The 21715-nt window shown below is 39.7% G+C and overlaps 2 protein-coding genes across 4 annotated transcripts in view; one reads left to right on the forward strand and one right to left on the reverse strand.

The window, feature by feature from the left end:
- Nucleotides 1-11433: 11433 nt before the first annotated feature.
- Nucleotides 11434-14241, forward strand: LOC124153348. Its single transcript, XM_046526457.1, has 2 exons — nucleotides 11434-12293; nucleotides 12381-14241. Exons 1-2 carry the CDS (start codon nucleotides 11903-11905, stop codon nucleotides 14072-14074), a joined length of 2085 nt encoding a protein of 694 aa, XP_046382413.1. The 5' UTR covers nucleotides 11434-11902; the 3' UTR covers nucleotides 14075-14241.
- Nucleotides 14242-20555: 6314 nt separating this feature from the next.
- Nucleotides 20556-21715, reverse strand: part of LOC124153351 (putative gustatory receptor 28b) — a 69564-nt gene continuing 68404 nt past the window's right edge. For all 3 annotated transcript variants that reach the window (XM_046526461.1, XM_046526460.1, XM_046526462.1), the window contains 2 exons: nucleotides 21558-21647; nucleotides 20556-20756 (listed from right to left, as the gene is read on the reverse strand). In XM_046526461.1, coding sequence (XP_046382417.1) covers nucleotides 20703-20756; nucleotides 21558-21647 — 144 coding nt within the window. In that variant the 3' untranslated portion in view covers nucleotides 20556-20702. The remainder of the gene's footprint in view (nucleotides 20757-21557; nucleotides 21648-21715) is intronic.

Raw genomic sequence — 21715 nt, forward strand, 5'->3', positions numbered from 1 at the left:
ATGTCCAACTCTGACATCGTCCCATTGCCCATGGACGATAGCTTTCACTCAATAGCCTAGAGCAGTGGCTCCCAACCCTTTATGTCTAGCGATCCACCTTTTAATTTTTTCCATTTTCGCAACCCACCCCTACCCTACCCATGATTACACACACGCGCACATAAAAATACGTATGTATGTATTTTGTACACTTAATTGGTATTTATATACATTTATATACGCTATTGTTTTCGTTTCAATGTAATAGGCAAGCATTGCACCAAGATTAGTTATTATATGGCAATATAGAGGACTCTGACGTTGATGATGGCGCAGCGCCAATTTTCCATACCGGTGGCGTAATGGAAACTAACTATGAAAGTAAGAAAAGACGTCCGATTAATTTCGGGCGCATTGTTAGGGCAACAGCTCAAGGTAAATAAACAATCGGTGTCGTCCGCCAGGTCGTGTCGGTACCTTAATTATCGCTACAAATACACTCATATCGAGCCAAAAGTAGAACCTTATTGTCTTCAAATTACTTCAAAAGTGGTCTGTACAAGATAGTAATAAGTACGGAGCAAATATGATCATTGACGTGGGAACTTACGTTGCATCATCAAGGCAAATAGTGGCATGAAAATACGTTTTCTATGGTTGTACGTAAACGAAGTATTGGTTTTCCAAAAGTATACCAAGTGCCAAACGTGAAAAATATTATATATTCGTAGAAACCAGATGCTTGTATACCGCTATATTCTTCTTATTAGTTTGTAGCAGGCGTAGGAATTGTCTGCTAGCAATGATAAGGCACTGCAATGGTTTGGACGATGTTTATTGATCCGTTCCATATTTCAGACTGACTTGCCGGCCGAAAGGCCGCAGTATTAATTCTATTGGTGCACTTCCAGAATGTTCTATGTTACTGTTCTTGAACATGAAAGAAATTTCTAGAAAGGAATTCTAGAATGCAAGATTAATAAAAAAATTACACTTTTCGGACCGGCGAATCGAGCTCGGGCTGCCCACTTGGGAGGCGACCGCTCTACCGCTGGGCTAGCTGACCTTTTGAAGATATGCGATGATGGAGCGCGATTTATCTTGCCTCCGGGCAATCGGTGTGGCGACGAGGCAGGACGTGCGGCCGCCACAAGTTCAGTCAATTTCATTATTTATTTAACTTGGTGGCTATAAAGTGGAAGTATTATTACCTTTCCGCTGTGTTACTGTACATTTTAAAATGGTTTGTGCGAGCTCGTCTCCCTTAATATGCATTACAACGTAAATTATTTAATCGAGGTGATCAGCAGACGATATTTGGCCGCCATGTTTTTGTAGGGTGTAGCGTTGGTTCGGGTACCCTACATCAAGTAGGGCCCGTTTAGTTCCAAAAACGGCCATATGTAGGGCTTGATGTGGCGTATGTAGGGTGAGATCGGTTTATGTAGGGGCTGATGACGTATCCAGGGTCGGTTGGCCCTACAGGGTCGCCTAAGAATACGGGCCTAAGTAAGACAAGTGCGCTCCATTGGTTGGTAAATGGAAATCAAAGTTGTAATTTCAATTACGGAGGAGAATTTTCTTTTGGTCTTTTCACGGCTCTGAGCATGAAAATTAAGAACTCTTCCCACACAAAATCGTCTTTTCTCTCCTTAATTAGGTCACGTATATCCTCACCCATAAATATGAGACCGAAGTGAATTACGAATCCCACAAACTAAGACAATAAATGAAGAGGTTGGAGGAAATTGCAAAGAGGGAATTATGTGCACGACAGTGAATATTCGATGGTTTAAGACGCATGACGCGAGGATGAATGCGTTGGAGATGCGGCTGAGAATTCCGAATCACGCCCCCTGCGAGAGGAAGCCGGCGCGGCGCGTTTAGTTAACTGGCCGCTGGATTTATGGACCAAGGGTCCTTGCGGAGGTTGGGCGCGAACGAAAAGCAAACGCTGGGTGCCAGGAGCAGCTTCGTAAGACAAAACCATAGGGCATGAAAATGTCATTTGCACGTCTGATTTATGAGTGCTACTTTTTATTTCGATCCTTAAATTTAAAATGCGGTTAAAATTATTCACATCTACTGAATGTAAAGGTAAAGCATTGTGATTCTGGGATGTTTTATCATATTCCATTTCCCACTCTATTGTTGTCACACATTACTGCTGACCTTCTTATTGTTGACGCACAAAGAAACTTACTATTGCTTTCTCGGTTACCTACTACAATATTCACACGCTATTTTAAAAGTGGGTCAGTTTTATTTTTTTATCGGTTAACTTATGATTCCACCTTTTTTTGGGAAATTGGTGAAGAATTTGATGCAATTCCCTCTCTTTCCATTTGTCCAGAGTATAAATTATTTTATGGCGTGATTATTTTCAAGTGTTATTAAAACTAATTCAAAATGTGAATAATGATTATTGAAATGGTATGGTGAAGCACGTAAATGAGAACTGAGTTATTAGTGCAATATAATTGCATTTATTGTCAAAATCTTTGTTAGTTAACGGAAAATAACGCTAATTTGACAAATAAATGCTCTGCGAGATAACTAGAATTGGAACTAGAACATTCCAGCTAAAAACATATGTTTGCACTGACAACAATACCGAAACTAACTAGATTGAAAAAAAAACTCCGAAGAATCATAAAAATTGAATATGAGATACTTTTGACAAAATACAGAAGCATGTCACATTAGTGGATACATAGGTTAAAACGAATTAAATTTAAAACATACATTACATTTCCTTATCTCTTTTCCATGGCCATTGGTTGACAACCTGGGTGTAGACACATTTAGGGAATCCACGCAATACCTCACACCTACTACTATCTCATACAGACTGTCCCAAGGGTCGTGCGTCATTTTTGACTTCTAATTTTAGTAACTTCCCCTCGAGCAATATTCTTGAAATTTGGCATACTTATGGGGAAAGGTCCTAAGTTTTATTGAGTGCAAGAAATATTTTACAATTTTGACCTTTTGACCTCACAATGAGGGCCAAACCAGAATTTTTAATTTGCCTAATGGGGTTTCTATGTTAAAAATTCGAGATAGAAAAAAGTCTGAATTTCATTGACCAAGATGTCAATTATTTGGTTTTCGGACACGAGGAAACCGAAAATAACTCTTTTATTTAAGAAAATTCAACCGTTGACCCAGTAAGGCCACAGTCAAGGTCATAAGGGTGGCAAAAAGAATAGGATACCAACAAAGGTGTCGATCCATGGGTTTTAAAGGGTGCCCAAGTCATTGGTATTGTCCAAATGCTCGTCTTATCCACTATTTGACCTCCAAGGCTAATACTGAGGTCAAAGGTCATAGAGGTAAACGTTGGGCCATCTTGACAACCAACGTGTCGAACCATAGGTTTTAAAGGGTGCTCAAGTCATTTTTGCATTTTATTTTTCGGTATTGTTGATTTTTTGACCTTCGGAGGTCATAATGGGGGTCAAGGGTCATAAAGGCATGATTTGATATATCAGGGAAACTAATGTCTCCAACCAAAGGGTGACCAATGAGGTGCGTAGTGCACATAGTATCCATTTTGTTGACTTGCTAACCTCCCGAGGAGGTCATAAGGTGGTGCAAGGTGAAAGGTGTGCAAAAATATCCAGGAAATCAACCCGCTTACCGAGAGGTTTTCAAGGATGCCCAAGACAGTGGAGCGATAAACATATCCATCTTGTTAGTTTTTGACCTCTGATGGATACATGGGGGTCGAAGATCACAGAAGCTTGCGCGGGAATATCAGCACAAGTTTTTAATTGGCTAAAATCAGTCCCCATCCCCTTCTTAATCACCAATTTAATAATTTATACATCACTAAACAGAAGTGCATGCTCTCACTATATGCGCACACCTTTGAAATACCTTACCAAGAGTACAAAATACTCGAAATACCGATTTCCTCAAACGACCATCCTCACTCGCTGATCAGTATTCTATGTTTGTCCTTCGAATTTCTCTTATGTGAAGATATACATGCACAAATACGGTACTCTTCATATGAAGTATGTGCGGATAAAATATTTGTAAAAAGGTGTTTAAGTTCTAATGCTACATTTCAATATATTATTTCTCAAAAACTAGTATGTTCTAAAGACCTATAAACGTCAATACATCATATGGCAAAAACGACGGATAAGTATATTTTTTTCAAAACATCCGCTGTTTCTAAATCATACAAGACATGGATGTGAGTTGCATCTATTGAATTGAATGTGAGTTGTGGACCTCGGCAGCGTAATGGAGTACACCTGAAGATGTAACCACGTTACGAAACCCGGGTCGTGTCCATATTAAAATAATAGTGAACCTTACAAAGTTTTATTTCTTTATTTCCTGTAATGGAGGACGATCTCTTTTCGACTCCATCCGGTAGGAATGCGGTCGAAGCGAAAGAATTCCCATTCGTTTTAAAATGTCAGCCGATGCTCCAGCGGTGAGGAGAAGAGCTTTTTCGATGGGAAAAGAAAATGATTCGTAGGGAAGCTGGGAGTGCAAGCCCCGGCAAAGAAGCGAGCTTCTTGGGCGCCGAATTGAAAGCAGAGTGACTCAAGAGGGTGAGATCGGGGGAGGATTAAGGGAATGAATGTGTTTCAGCGACCCTTGAACCGGGACCCCGGAAAACGGCGAAGACGGAGGTAGGGAAAGGAATACATAGTAGGAAGGGTGATGGGTCAGAGTAGGGACAGGCAATATAGGTACAGGCCTAAGAGTATTTGAAATACAAAATACCGCTCCAAATGATTTTGAAATACAAAATAACTTTGACTTGGGTATTTGAAAAACAAACAACAAAATAGTATTTTAAATACCCTTTAAAATACAAAATACAGTTGCATGACAACTCAGAAATCTTAAAAAAAATATAGCCTGCATTGGCACGTTAAGGATGGTTGTAAACATGAAGAAAAGACGATTCTAACGAAAACAAAGAAAATTCTGAATCATAATGTTACAGAAGTGTTATCAGAGCTACTTCAAAAGTATTTTACAAATGTATTTTTTATTTTGTAATGGGAAAACACCAAAACTTTGTGTATGAATTACAAAAGACAATATACATTCAGGCCGTGTATTTTAAATACCAGGTAAAAATTACAAATGTATTTCAAATACGTATTTTAAAATACTCGTATTTGAAATACTGCCCAGCACTAGGTCAGGGGTACGGGAGGACTTGTAGGAATAGAATTAGACCGTGAGAGAAGTAAGGCACCGTTGAGAATTTTCTATTCGCAGACTTTGAGGCTGCACTCTTATGATCACTTGAATAAACTCAATCTCGGATTACACACCTGCCCACCTTGAATAAGCAAAGAATAGAGAACGGAGTAAAAATCACCGTTGTTGAAAACCAAAAGCAATTTAAACTTAATTAAAATCGGTTTACTACATATCTAACACAATTTAATTCTGGCACTGCAAGGAGAACACACCCATTAGCTGATAGACAAGTCGTTTTTTGATTCTTCGATATCACTAGAAAAAGTTACCCGGTCCGAAGCCCAATAAAAGTTTCTGCAATTACAACTGCCCTATCTCCATATTTTTTCGAAAGCATGGATAATTAGTGACAAAGATGGAGCTTTTTTTATTTTAGAATAAAATAATGACCTCATAAGAAATCTCATATGAAAACTATCGCTAAATAAAAATAACTAAAAAGTTATAGCTGCATATTAAAGTAAAAGTGATCTATGTTAAATTGAGGATTTAAGATGCAAAGCAATCATTGCACCCAATCGAAGACGATATACTTTTTAGGTCATCAAACTAATTCTTAAGAAAAATTTCTGTTGAAAATCTTTTACTCTGAAAATTACTTAGACTTCTTCGTATCAGTAAATTCTTCGCAATAATAATCACACCCCTAATATCATTTCCAAAACCTAAAAGCTATCATTGGAAATTCTTGCGAAAATTACGTGTTTTTAATAGCTAAAAATTTCCAGATCCTATTTTGGATGACCAGCTGCCCCTGACCTGCCTCATTTAACAATGACGGTGGAAAAAACGGAAGTCTCAGGAATGGAAGGAGGAGAAGAAGCGAGGGTCGGGTCGTAAGGTGAATTCAGAAATGTGGAAGAGCTTATTGAGGAAAAACTTTACGGGAGGGGAATATGTCCTCATTTGACATTGTCCCAATAATATATCACTAAAATATATAGGTTCTAAGAGAAAATCGTGAGTAGATAATTTATGAAGGCAGAGTCATATTTCCCCCGAGGGTAAATTTTTCTCTTATTGATCATAGTCTTCTATGCGTGTCTATGTGTGGTCTACAAACAAAGTAAATCAACAAACTTTAAGTCCGTTTAACGTTTAAGTGCTTACGAAAGAGTAATTTCAGAGGTATATACTAATTATTTTTTCCCATTATGGCTATTTCCCATAAGATGGTAGTTTTGTGGGGAAAACGTTATGAATAAAGGGAAAATGCATTATTAAACATGCCTGAACGAAAAAAATTAGACGGAGAAAATATTCGAAAACAGATGGTAATAATGCCGAGTTGAAGTCTCCGCCTTTTTCCTTGAGTTCGTTACGTCCTCGAAGTCTTACCGCGGTCGAGACTCCTCGCCTCTTTCGCCATTATTTCCTCTTCTACTTAAGTTTGTAGTCGCGTCTGAGTCCCTCGTGCCTCGATGATCATCCCACAAGAAGCATCGCCGTCTCCACTCTTCATTCTTGCAATAAATTACTTTTCTCTCCAGCCGCCACACCCATTCTTGCCAGCCTTCCACGAGACCATTCTTCCCGGAAAAAGGCCTGGGCGAAATTGCTCCTCTTCCAAAAGTTTGAATAGGGTGGTTTCCTATTATTTCTTATTGCCTAAATAGAAATATTATTACTCCTGGAGTAAGTATTTCACGCTTTTATATTTTTAAATGACGATATCTATTTTTCGCAATTAAATGAAAAGTGAAAATTTTCAAGCTCGCGAAAACGCGACGGCTAAGTATGAATGCTGGGAAAACCCCGTGTGACGTCGTTCTGGTTCCCGCTGCCGCCAAGTGAAGTGACCTTTGAGCGAGGCTTTGAGCGCTGATATGACGCAGGATGCTAGCACGTAGCGCTTGGCTTAAATAAGGATTATTATTACCCTATCAAACGAAGGAAACTTTCCGAACTTAGGTAATTTTAATGGGTGATTATCAAGAGATGTTTCCCTGAGCTCTGTGCCTCATGCATGCATTGGTAATCTCAGACGATGTAAAACTCTACTCGTGTAGAAACTAGATCCCTGTGACGTCACGTGGAGTTGCATCGCATGGGCGCCAATCTGGCCTTTTTCAAATTGACCATTGCCATTCGTCTAAACTAGGATTTCTAAAACCAAATAATTTGTATATTCTGAATACACTAATGGTGGGTAACGAATCGCAACCAATGCCTTTCGTTTTCTTTGATGAATGAAACCCTACTATTATTGCCTTAACTTACATTTGATTTTACACGGAGATATTTTCAAAAACTTTCGTGACACGAAGGCCAGTACACCCTCGCATTTTCAAGTCGCCAGCCCCCACTCAGTATTGCATGCCACAAACTCACCGGTGAAAGTAATCTCTCTCTCCCACCCTCCAAAAAAAACGAGCCCTGTGATGAATCTTGGCGTTGACCTTCACCCAATGATCATTTCATCGATGATGAATTCGTCGCGGCTCAACTTGGTGGAATTTCGCCATGAAGACTGGAGTCATAACCCCTATGAAAAAATTGTATGAACCTGCATAAAATTTGTATACATTCTTGTACATTGTCATGACAATTGTATAAGAATGTATACAAATTTTATACAGGTTTACACAATTTTTTCATAGGGGAATGAATTCATTATTTTCATCAGAACGTTTATTCACCAAACCTGTTTCGGCACTTCGTATGTGCTCATGTGAACCAGTGGTGTCGTGGTGCCGGAACGGGCCAGAACGCCGTTCCGGCATTGATTAAAATAAGACATAACAGTCAAATAACACTTTTATCAATTTTGTTTAGTCCAAATATCTAATATATACATTCGTAACTGAAACAAAAAAATTGTCATCAAATTTAAATTATAACTTGTAATAAAAAAGAGACAGAGTAATATTTCACTAATGAAAACAGATAAGGAAAGCGCGTTCCGGCGCTGCTAATTTTTCCATGACGTCAATGATGTGAACTTGTATACATGAGACGTTCACCCCAAAAAGTTCAGATTGAAACCCTTGAAAAAGTGGCTCAGTAAGAGCTGCAACCAGTTGAGTGAACAAACGTAACGTGTAAAATAGCAAATTCCTCGTTACTTCTGTCACCTTCACATTAAACTACTCGGCCTACAAGAGGAGTCGCTTCCCTACCGTCATTTTTTAAATCAGCTGACGGCCCCACAAGCGGCAGAACTCTGCTTTCCACCGGCGATCTCACGATAGCAAATCTTCACTGAACACATGACTAATCACTCGTTGTGATTTAATTACAAGCACTGCCACAATATTTCACGGCTGAAAATTTCACACACGCGTTTGCCAGGAAATACGACTGAGGTCTGAATGAGGTGCACGGGAGGCGTGAGAGGAGAGGGAAGGGAAGGGATGAGTGGACACGTGGCAGTCAAAAGGAGTCGAAAGCGCTTGCGAGCCGCAGTGGACAATTCAATGCGTCGCACAGTGGGCTGAAATCGAAAAAAGCTGGACAAAAGTCCAAAATGACGTTTTTTTGAGATAGAGACTTCAAACTTGGCGTAAATACTTATAAATGATTACCAACTATAAATGTGTGTGCCTTTTTACATCAATACGACTCGTTACCGAGATACAGTGGCCCAAACATGACCAACTTTTTAGAAATACGCGCGATCTCGTTTTTCTTCAGAAACCTTTGAATTTAATCAGGTGGTGTTGCGTTGGCATGATTTTTATGGAATAAAAAACGCAATATTCCTTTGACCTGATGCTTTGCCTATACTTTCCATGAATTTTGAAGATTTTGGTTCTCATTTGACTGGTTTTACAACGCAAAATGGCGGACCCGTTTTTCACGTGAAATTTGACGTAAAGTAGACATTATCTTTCGTTCACGAAATATATAACTCGGGAAATTCGCATTATGGTGTAAAGTAGAGATTTCTTAAGAATACTAAGCAGAAATCTTGGAAAAAAGTCTGCGACGAAGGAATTGAGAGCGATTTTTCGATCGCGAGTCAAGACTGAGCTACACGCCGCGGGACCCTGAGGCTCGGTAACAGAGGTCGATGTTTCAAGTTTTTTGAAACTTTATTCTTGAAAATCGTCATTTTAAGCACAGAACCTAGTCATTAATGACCTAAAACACTATACTGATGACATTAAGAAGCATTATGGATCGACCGAATTGACCATTTAACGCGTTACTCGAGTGAAAATGCTAGGGATTGGATATTTGTCGGAACCAACGTATAAGAAACATTATTCGGGTATTGAAGTGAAGTTAAGAGATTAAGTTGGCATACTAAAGAGAGAGAAAAACAAACTGTTTCCGTGAAAGGCAACTACCGATTCCCTTTTCCATTTCCAACCTCGCCGACGTGGGTCGCGCGGAAAGGGGCGTTTTATGACGACGCACAGCCTTTGAAGGTATTTAGCGGATTCTTCCTCAAGGGTTTTTCCCTTTCCTAAGCAAAAATACGTGTCAATTTGCAGTCTTATTTTGAAATCGGTGAAGTAGTGTCGAGCTTGTTCTCCTAGTGTTGTGTCGTGCAGTAGTGTGATTGTCAAGTTCGTTTTGTCTATTGATTTCTTTCGGGTTTTTCTGAAATTCTACCTTTTCTCGGAGTTTGACGTCGCAGTGATTTTCCAGCTTAAATTGTATAAAGTAAGTTTATTTATTCTTTCGATTTCAAAGATGAGTTGTTGTAGTTCATTTTTAATGATATATTTTAATTACCTATCGATTTTTACTATTTTTTCCACTCAGTAACCATGGCAATTATGATGCGTGTTACTTAACATATATTTCTAATTTTCAATCCACCTCGCAGGGTTTCGAGCGCTTTTTGACGTACAAATGGATTCAAACCAAGTTACTCGTTTTGAGTTACATAGTGAATTGTTAGAAACGAAGGAAATGACACCAGGCAAAAAAATACACTTGTTGGATTTTTTGTAGCGGAGATTAAATGTTGAGAGCTACGAGGCTGCTAAAGATGCTCAACAGCTACGGTGGTGAATGATTTGAAGGTAATATAGAATCGACTTGTAGGTGTGATCAAATATCTTTTGGATTATCAACCTCACATTGCTACATCCGATTTTTTTAATCGTACAGGATATAATTAAAAAAGTTGCAGGCAAGAAAGAATACAACAAATCTGGAATCTAGTTCAATGGTGAAACATCTGGTACATCTCTTGGTTAAATTAAAAACTGTTGATCCGAAGATGTAGCACTTAAATATTTCATTATTCCGTCAATATTGTCTCCACATTCTTTCGTAATAAGACCGGAGACCATCTTTAGCAGCCTCGTAGCTCTCAACATTTAATCTCCGCTACAAAAAATCCAACAAGTGTATTTTTTTGCCTGGTGTCATTTCCTTCGTTTCTAACAATTCACTATGAAACTCAAAACGAGTAACTTGGTTTGAATCCATTTGTACGTCAAAAAGCGCTCGAAACCCTGCGAGGTGAATTGAAAATTAGAAATATATGTTAAGTAACACGCATCATAATTGCCATGGTTACTGAGTGGAAAAAATAGTAAAAATCGATAGGTAATTAAAATATATCATTAAAAATGAACTACAACAACTCATCTTTGAAATCGAAAGAATAAATAAACTTACTTTATACAATTTAAGCTGGAAAATCACTGCGACGTCAAACTCCGAGAAAAGGTAGAATTTCAGAAAAACCCGAAAGAAATCAATAGACAAAACGAACTTGACAATCACACTACTGCACGACACAACACTAGGAGAACAAGCTCGACACTACTTCACCGATTTCAAAATAAGACTGCAAATTGACACGTATTTTTGCTTAGGAAAGGGAAAAACCCTTGAGGAAGAATCCGCTAAATACCTTCAAAGGCTGTGCGTCGTCATAAAACGCCCCTTTCCGCGCGACCCACGTCGGCGAGGTTGGAAATGGAAAAGGGTATCGGTAGTTGCCTTTCACGGAAACAGTTTGTTTTTCTCTCTCTTTAGTATGCCAACTTAATCTCTTAACTTCACTTCAATACCCGAATAATGTTTCTTATACGTTGGTTCCGACAAATATCCAATCCCTAGCATTTTCACTCGAGTAACGCGTTAACACTAGAAGGCCGAAGGGGTCAAATTTGACCCCTCGGCGTTTTTAAATTGCTGACGATTTCTTAATTTTTTTCTGATTGAATTGAATTTTTGTGACTTTTCATCTGTTATGACAAGACGTGAACACGGTGAATTTCATAAAAAACGGTTGAACGGTTAATTTGGAAATTTAACTTTTACCTTCGAGCCCGGAGGGGTCAAATTTGACCCCCTCCCTGTGATAGAGTTTTCAACGTTCCCATTTCTTTGCATCATAGCTATTATACTATAAATGTGTTTTTGAACTGTTTGAAAATACTCTAATGAAACACGATCTCATCTCTCTATACCTTCTAAGTCGTAAAAGTCCATATTTTACTCCTTAGCCACATCAACATGCTTGTTTTGCATTTCCTCTCTGATGTTTACTTGAAATATCAGTCACCGTGGTGTTTGAATTGAAACTTGATATTCGTTGAGTGTGTTCATACTTTCAATGTGTCTATTCCTTCAATTTGAAGCTTACTCATTCACAAGTCCGCGTCGTTGATTTTGAAATCTGATAGTTTTTTACTTGGCAGGCGGAGTGTTGACTGGCGAAGTTTTTTGATGCTTAGTGAGCGTCGATTTGAAACTTTGTCTCTGCGTGGTGATGGTGATTACATTTTCTCACATCATTTGTTCTCATATTTCTACTACCTACCATTCAGTGTTTGTTTCAAAAGCCAGTCGAAGACGAGCACTGTTGGAAGGTGGACTTGTCGACAGCGAACTTCACTCGTTGTCCGTGTTCTTAGCTATGGCTCGGAAAGGATTATCCCACGAGGAGCTTCTCGCAGCCTTACAGGACATAAGTGGAAATGAATCGGGTTCTGATTGTGGTTTAGGGGAAGATAGTGATTCGAGTAGCGACGAAGAACCTTTTTTGCTGACAAACCATTCCATCCCATCTTCCGAATCGGATTCAGATGTCCCCGATACAAGGTTGGAAGACAGCAGTGCACCCCCTCAGCAAGATCTAAGGAAAAATACTATTGAGCATGGTAAGTAATTTGAAATAACATGAGAATGTGATGTACTAAAAATAGTACTGGTAGATATTTATTTCTTTCCTTGAAATTATTTTTCAGAGAAAAGGAAGCTTTTAGAAGGAAGCAGGGGCCGTGCGGTTCGAGGAAGTAGGGGCCGCCGAGGGATCGGAGCTGTTCGGAGAGCAACGAGCCTACGAGGACATCTAAAAAGTCGTGGGAGTCGTGGAGGTTATGTCATGACGACAGCTTTAGATACCACGGATTCGCAAATGTGTCTCCCAAGAGGTAAAGAATCGGAGGGAGAAAATGGCATAGGTACTATTCTATATGCCGCAGATGGTAGTGAGTGGAGAGTAGTGCCCCCAAATGAAGGTCTTCCTGGGAGGCTTGCGAGACAAAATGTGTTCGTGGATAGGGCAGGACCCACAGCGCATGCCAAGCGCTTTATAAATGAAACTTGCTCGAGCGCCTGGAGGCTGATTATAGACGAAAAAATTCTCAGGATAATAAAAAATTGTACCGAAACAGAAGCTCGAATGAAGCTTGGAGATCAAAATTGGTCTGTGACATTAGAGGAGCTAGATGCTTTTTTAGGAATTTTCTATTTGAGAGGAGTCCTCGGGGCCAAATCTCTTCCCATAAAATCATTATGGTCAGTGAAGTGGGGTTTGCCCTTATGCAAAGCCGCAATGTCTAGAGACCGTTTTCAAGAAATTTTGCGTTTTCTTAGATTTGACATAAAATCAACAAGGCCAAGTAGACTGGCTACAGACAAATTTGCGCTTATATCCGAGGTGTGGAGCAATTTCATTGAAAATAGTCAGGCATGCTACATTCCAGGGCCCTACGTAACAATAGATGAACAACTTTTCCCCACAAAAGCCCGTTATCCATTTTTGCAATTTATGTCAAGTAAGCCGGATAAGTACGGGCAAAAATTTTGGCTAGCTGTGGATAAGGATAAAAAGTATATCATAAATGCTTTTCCCTATCTAGGAAAAGATGATTCCAGGCCAAATGATATGCGTCTCGGAGATCACGTGGTGCTACAGTTGATTTCCCCCTACTTAGGAAAAGGAAGGAATATAACTTGTGATAGTTTCTTTACTTCTCTTTACCTCGCAGAGACTCTGAGGAGTAAGAACACTAGTGTAGTTGGAACTATCAACAGATCTCGAAGGGAGATCCCTTCTGAAATCAAAACCTGTCGCATGCAGCTGCACGAAACTAGAGTTCTGAAAAAGGATAATGTCACACTCACCGTATATCAAGGCAAGAAAAATAAAAATGTTCTTATAGTAAGTACTATGCACCCAAATGTGACCGTTAATTTAGGTTCTAAACATAAACCAGAGACAGTTTTATTTTATAATGAAAACAAATACGGCGTAGATATAGTAGACCAAATGGCGAGGCTTTATTCAGTAAAGCCTGCAGCTCGACGTTGGCCTCTTCACACTTTTAGCAACATTCTGGATCTCGCTGGGATAAATGCTTGGATTCTCTTTAGAGAGGTAAACAATTGTAAGATCTCTCGCCGTAAGTTCCTTCTTACTCTCGTAGAGGAGCTAACAGCTGCTAACACCCTCGCACGTCAGGGGCCATCGCAGATCGAGGACGATGATAATCTGTGTGAAGCAAGCGCGAAGCGCAAGAAATGTCAAGTGCGTTTGAAATGTAAAAAGGATGCTAAGGGATTCCTAATTTGTAAAACTTGTAGGAAACATGTGTGCAACAAATGTATTTTTTTAGAGCGAAAGGTTGTTACATGTGTGGGCTGTCAAAGTAATTGATTCTCTTCTAAGGATGCACAGCAGCTGAATTTAGTTCCGTGATGTATGGTTCCCCTTGAATGTAATCATGGCTTATAAAAATAAAAAATTGTAAAAAAGTATGATTTTTATTGTCATTTGAAATAATACTCAGTTAACCAATATAAAATATGTTTTTCTGTACTTGTAGTCTAAAAAGCTGTTAATAGTCTTGACAAATAACTGAAAAAAAAATTAAAATGAGGACCTGCTGGCATTCATGAGAAATAGGTTCTCACAAGAATAGTTTAATAAAGAGAAAATGTTATAATAATACATCTGATTGGAGAATAAAGTCGTTATTTACAAGTATTATGTAATCCCTAATGAATAGCATAGCATAAATCCCATGAAATAAATGGATGAGTCAGAAAAAAATAAGGGGGTCAAATTTGACCCCTCCGGCCACCAAGGTTGAGCGAAATTGCCGTCCTCCTAGTGTTAAATGGTCAATTCGGTCGATCCATAATGCTTCTTAATGTCATCAGTATAGTGTTTTAGGTCATTAATGACTAGGTTCTGTGCTTAAAATGACGATTTTCAAGAATAAAGTTTCAAAAAACTTGAAACATCGACCTCTGTTACCGAGCCTCAGGGTCCCGCGGCGTGTAGCTCAGTCTTGACTCGCGATCGAAAAATCGCTCTCAATTCCTTCGTCGCAGACTTTTTTCCAAGATTTCTGCTTAGTATTCTTAAGAAATCTCTACTTTACACCATAATGCGAATTTCCCGAGTTATATATTTCGTGAACGAAAGATAATGTCTACTTTACGTCAAATTTCACGTGAAAAACGGGTCCGCCATTTTGCGTTGTAAAACCAGTCAAATGAGAACCAAAATCTTCAAAATTCATGGAAAGTATAGGCAAAGCATCAGGTCAAAGGAATATTGCGTTTTTTATTCCATAAAAATCATGCCAACGCAACACCACCTGATTAAATTCAAAGGTTTCTGAAGAAAAACGAGATCGCGCGTATTTCTAAAAAGTTGGTCATGTTTGGGCCACTGTATCTCGGTAACGAGTCGTATTGATGTAAAAAGGCACACACATTTATAGTTGGTAATCATTTATAAGTATTTACGCCAAGTTTGAAGTCTCTATCTCAAAAAACGTCATTTTGGACTTTTGTCCAGTTTTTTTCGATTTCAGCCCACTGTGCGTCGTGGAGACACGCGCCGCCATCCCTCCGTCACGAAAGGAAAGACGACCAAACACGTGGGAGCTATAGCGTAGCCTAGCCCGACAGAGCACAAGCCCAACAGTGATGCCTCGTGCAGATTGCGATTGTTCCAGTCAGCGGCGCAGCGAGAGGGGGTTTTTTGGGGGATAAAACCCCCCCAGAGCTCAGAGGATTTTTTAAGTTTAATCCATTTTACTTAATTGGATTGATATTAATGACAGAATAGTGTAAGGATTAATTAAATATCCTTCAGAAAGCCGTTAAACTCACCATTTAGAACCATTTATCGTAAAATTCCGCAATAGGGTAGTTTCCTTCATCAAAGAAAACGAAAGGCATTGATTGTGATTCGTTACCCACCATTAGTGTATTCATAATATAAAAATTATTTGGTTTTATAAATCCCAGTTTAGACGAATGGCAACGGTCAATTTTGAAAAAGGCCAGATTGGCGCCCATGCGATTCCACTCCACGTGACGTCACAGGGCCCTAGTTTCTATATGAGTAGATAGGAGTTTTACATCGTCTGAGATTACCAATGCATGCGTGAGGCACAGAGCTCAGGGAAGCATCTCTTAAAAACCACACAAAAAATACCTAAGTTCGGAAAGTTTCCTTCGTTTGATAGGGGAATAAAAATCCTTATTTAAGCCAAGCGTTACCTGCTAGCAGGGTACTCAGCTACCTGCTAGCAGCCTGCGTCATATCAGCGCTCAAGCCTCGCCTCAAGGTCACCTCACACGCCGACAGCTTGGACCAGAAATCCGTCACACGGACTTTTCCCATCATTCCTACTTAGCCGTCGCGTTTTCGCGCGCTTGAAATTTTTCACTTTCTGTTTAATCGCGAAAAATTGATAGCGTCATTCGAAAATCTAAGAGCGTGAAATGCGTACTCCAGGAGTTCGATTTAGGCAATAAAAAATAATAGTAAACCACCCTATTTATTAATTTCGCACCTACCGCTTATCCTGGTGGATATATTATACCCCCACACAACCCGGTAATAGTTGCACCTAACGCCCCCCCCCCCCCCCCCAGCCTTAATTCCTAGCTGCGCCCCTGGTTCCAGTATTCGTTGGAACTATCGTGCATTCACACAACGATTGTTAAAACCTGAGCTGCCCTCTAGTGCTGACATCTAAAAAGAACGAGAAATTGACGGTTAGTAAAGCTTTTTAGGTATGCAGGGTCAAGATATTGCTGTATTCAACGTGTACCTATTTAACAAATAATTTTTCTTCCGCCCATATCCTTCCTTGTTTTGACAGCTCCATGAATAAAATAGAGCGAAGGGAGCTTCACGAACTTTTCGTCTTTCTCTTGTCACTTCCTCTTCCGGTCTCCCAGCGCCTAACTATCGTAAAGTGGCCACGTTCGGAACTACCTGAACTATTGTCAGGACATGCATTCACACAGCTAGTTCTGCCAACTATCGTTAGGACGATCGCTCGGACAATCGTAATGTGAACGAGGCATGACGGGAGCCAACGAAGCCCGACGGGTTGAAAAACCTACTCAGCCTTAAGGTCCTATTTTACCTAGCCCGACTCAAATGCAAAAGTACTAGACAAATAGACCGAACTCTATCGTAATATGCCGGGGCAGCCTGGCCAGGTCGGCTGGTCGGCAATCGCCGAGGGCCAGTAGCGTAGCCAGGAATAGGGTAGTTTCCTTCATCAAAGAAAACTAAAGGAATTGATTGCGATTCGTTACCCACCCGTTAGTGTATTCATAATATACAAATTATTTGGTTTTAGAAATACCGGTTTAGACAAATGGCAAGGGTCAATTTTATCCTCATTTGATAAAGGCCAGATTGGCCACAGGGACCTAGTTTCTATAAGAGTAGATAGGAGTTTACATCGTCTGAGGTTACCAATGCAATCTTCGTTTGATAAGGTATTAACAATCCTTATTTAAGCCAAGCGCTACCAGCTAGCATGGTACTCTGCTACCTGCTAGCATCCTGGGTCATATCAGCGCTGAGAGCCTCGCCCCAAGGTATAAAGGTCGCCCTCGCATTAATAATTGATAATAACTTTTATTTCGATAGTTAGAGCCGATGATCGCGAAGGGGCCATCAGATATGGAGTTAAACTTGTAATAAGCTTCTTGGTCACCTCTTTGGTTAGACGATATAATTTAATAAATTTGGAATTGTCTAAATTAAAGGGCGACTTCCGTTCCCGTATTGCTGGTGAAACTTGTGGTATCTTTTGCTCTTCCTCTTCTAGATCTTCTAATACTTGCAGTCGCAATAGTGCCATCGCCATGTTTGTTGATTACTCGTACTTCAAAAAAGGTTTTCACTGGGTTTGAGTAAGGGAGAGAAATTTCATACGTACGAGCTCACTCCCCCGATTTGAGCATACCAAATTCACTCGTAGTTCGAGAAAAGGTCACGTGACCCCTTAGTTACCACTCACTCGCATGCGAGTGAAAACTCAGGCATAGGCCCCCTGGGGGGGGTTTTATCCCCCAAAACCCTCCCCTCACTGCGCCACTGCATGAGACCACCTTCTGGAAATCCAAATGGACTGGTGGCCAAGCAGGAGATGCTGAGAGGGCATCTGCTTTCAACCATGGCAATTCGTCTACTATGTACTCCCAGCCACGGATGGAATGGTGCGCAATTCCTGAATCCCTAAGGACGATGGACAAGTTGCACCTTGAAGCGTGATGGGAAGGAGGTATGGAAGACCTTCCCCAATGTGAGACCCAAGAAATCTTCACAATCTTAGGAGGTTATTTTCAGAAGGTGCAGACCAGGTGCGCAGCTAGGAATTAAGGCTTGGGGGAGTTAAGGTGCAACTGATACCAGGGTAATCGGTAGGTGCAAGATTAATAATTTGCGGAATTTTAAGATAAATGGTTCAAAATGGTGAGTTTCACGGCTTTCTGAGGGAGATTTGATCAACCCTTACACTATTATATTAGTAATATCAATCAACAGGGGCGGATCCAGGATTTCTTTCTGGGAGGGGCACAAGCAAGGCCGTATCCAGGATTTTGTTCAGGGGGGGGCACAAGGATACCTTTTTATACAAAACAAACGAAATTATAATGGGACCGTATTAAAAATCTATCAAATTTTTAAGGGTCTGGGGGGGGCACGTGCCCCCGTGCCCCCCCCCTGGATCCGCCTATGTCAATCAAATTAAGTAAAATGAATTAAACTTAAAAATTTCTCTGAGCTCTGGGAGGGGTTTTATCCCCCAAAACCCCCCCTCGCTGCGCCACTGGTGCAGATTACAGAGGCTGATCCAAAAGAAGGGTAGGTACTTTCTTAATCCAGGTCACTTATTTTTGAACCTGAAGGAAAACTTCAATCTATACGACAATTAGCTGCAAGAGCTGATCTGAAGATCTGATAGTGAGTTGCTACAGAAAATGTTGCCAATATGTTATTAAGTATTATTGCCACAACCAGGAGTAAAGAAAACCAGAGAACAGCCATTGAGGTATTTATTTTGGCTAGGTTTCTCCCTGGTGATGGACAAATATGTGAGTTCATATGATCCCCGTCAACATGGACGAAAGAGTTGAGAGTGGAAAAAGGCACGTCTGATGTTAGTCCTAGTAATTCCCAAGGTAATGAGTAAAACTAGCATTGATTTATGTGGTCCTTTGCCAGAGACGAGGAAGGGAAATATGTAAGTTCTTAATTACTCCTATCTGTTTGGCATTGAATCAGTGGCGGATACAGAAAAAACTCAAGGGGGGGGGGGCACAACATATCTTGAGTTGTCTTTACTTTTATCGTAATAAAATATGATCAAGTCACAGACAAAGTATATGAAAATTATATTTAAAGTGATTATAAACATGTAAATGACAATGCCATCATATGATATAAAAAAGCTACAATTTGTGGTTTTGAAATGTTCGGCAATACAGGCGGACCCGCAAGGGGGGTGCGCGTGCCCCCTGCGCCCCCCATCTGTATCCGCCACTGCATTGAATTACCTTGATGCCAGTCCAATGTTTGACAAAACTTCTTGCATGGTGATTGATATTCTAGCGCAGTTATTTTAGCAGTTAGGGTCTCCCTAATGTTTAGGGAAACCCTGACTGTTACTACTTAACTTTTGCTCATATTATTTCAACTTAACTGAAGTACTGAATTTTTCTAGTAATCAAAAACAGTTAACTTACACTCAAAAAAAATATGCTGGCTTATCTATAAAACTGCGATTTTTAATTTGTAAATGGCAAATCATCTTGGAAGGTTTCATACTCTCCGCCCATAACAACTCGCTGCAAATAACACACTGTGGCCGATTTCCGAGCACCGTAAATCCATACCTAATGTAACTGTCACCATACTTTCATGATCATCATGAGAAGTCAAAGGCCCTGCACACTTAATGAACTTATCCATAATTAAAACTGAGTTAAACAACATGCGAGCGAACAAAACACAAGACACGTACGTGCTTCAGCCACTGCTCAACTCAAACTGGATACTCCCCAACCCTACACCTTTGCTTTGGACAACTTTCTCCCCCCACCCCTCCCCTCATAGACAGCTGCGCTCTCTCAGCCCCTCGCTGCTCACCACACTGCAAGTTTTGACCTGCACCATGCCATTCAGCCTTACTTTAGTGGCTGTGTAACCTGAAAATTCCGGAATTGACGATAAAAGTACGGTTTGGAAATATACGGGTGTTTTACAATTCAAAACGGGTAGGTGAGGATAGCAATTATGAACTTTAAAAACAATATCATTTGAATGCACACATTGTTTGTTATTTTTAGGGTGTTACGGCTAAAACGAAAGGGCTAAAATGTGTTGCAGAAAAAAAAGTTTGGGGACCGCTGCCCTAAAGAGTTGTAAATCAAGGTTCTTATTTTGAGAGTAATCTCATGACAGAAAGTTTTGAAAGAGCCATAGATTCATGCAGTAAATAGCTCAGTATCCCAAAGTATTCCTGCAGAAAGAACCATGCCTAAAACTTATGATAATATTGTAGCAGCTTTAGAAACATGTAGCGCACTAACTGTTAGTTCTGTAATAGGGAAACTATTGGGAGAGGGAGGGAAAAGAAACTGTTTAAAACAAGGATATCATAGACTAGAAGCGTCAATTTAAAGAGCACCATGTACTTGTTTCTCATGTTGATAATCTGGGCATAAGGAATGTTAGTGCTACAATGGAGGCAGAGGTCATAATGACAATGTAATTAGAGGACAAGGCCAAGAATTGACACCAGTGCACAGATTTGGTGAAAAGTTGAAAGTTGAGTCTAGAAACAAATGCATTCAATTTGATTCTCATATTGGTGCACCATTTTATTTACCAGTTACAATGTAATGTTTATGGATGATGCATAGTGACAAAATGATTCGTAACCACTATGGAGAAACCATAACAGGCAATCAGGAATCAAATAGTATTCATGTCATTATATGTATCCCTCAAAAAATCACGGTTTAAACTGGAGCAGGAGAACAAGATACGATGCAACAACTTGACTCATCTGAAAGAAAAAAATTTGCAACTGGATGAATATGATTCTAGTGTAAAAATCAATTTTTTCAGTCCTATTTCTGATTGTTTAGTGACAACAATAAGCAACTATTATAAATGGAATGCCCAATCTGGTATCTTCAGGAGTGAATTAAGTTAATATGACTTGATTCCAAAAGTCTCCATGGATTCCTTGAAGACACTGCTTCAGAAGGAAAACCTCAATCATGGCAAAGATCAATTCCATTTCTAGGTTAACCGGTTGATTGGAATAAATAGTTTGGATAAGAAATTTACAAGAACAGTAAGGTAATTATTAAAACATGCATAAATGGGTAGTTAGATTTCAGGGTTTCAAACTGCGTATCCCTAGCAGCCAGTAGGTATAGTTCAAGAATGCATGGCCGCGTGTATATCAGGCAGTATAATTTCAAGACAAGAATAACAAAACAAACAGTATCAATTCACCGTGTTTCACCAGCATGTGAAGCATACAGCAGTGAGTTCAAAGTGCTTGAAAATTAGTTTTAATTTCAAGATGGTCGACTTAATAGATCCAAAATATGTCAGTATAAATGCTAAGTTTTTTTTATATTGCTTAACTTCTCTATTTTTCATGCAGTATCCCAGAAAATCAATACATAATTCACAAGTTTTTCCCTTCAGAGTCTGATTCCTGAGTTTTTTCTCCTATTTCTCTAGATTTCCCAAAAGAATAGCAGCTCTGGTTTTTTGATTAAGCATCGAAAATAACCGAAACAAAGTCAAACAAGGAGCAATGATTTAGGCATGATTCAGGTGACGCTCTCACCGTCAATATTAACTCCATGTCAACGTGAAAAACTCCAAGGACGCTGAACTCCACCTTCTTGTGAGATAACTGGTTGATGAAAAAATGGATCTGCAAATTTAAACGTTATGTTTGAGAAGTAGGTATATCAATTCAAACAATCATATTTCCTTCAAATG

The sequence above is a fragment of the Ischnura elegans genome, chromosome 2, assembly GCF_921293095.1.
Source record: "Ischnura elegans chromosome 2, ioIscEleg1.1, whole genome shotgun sequence".
Lineage (NCBI taxonomy): Eukaryota > Metazoa > Arthropoda > Insecta > Odonata > Coenagrionidae > Ischnura > Ischnura elegans.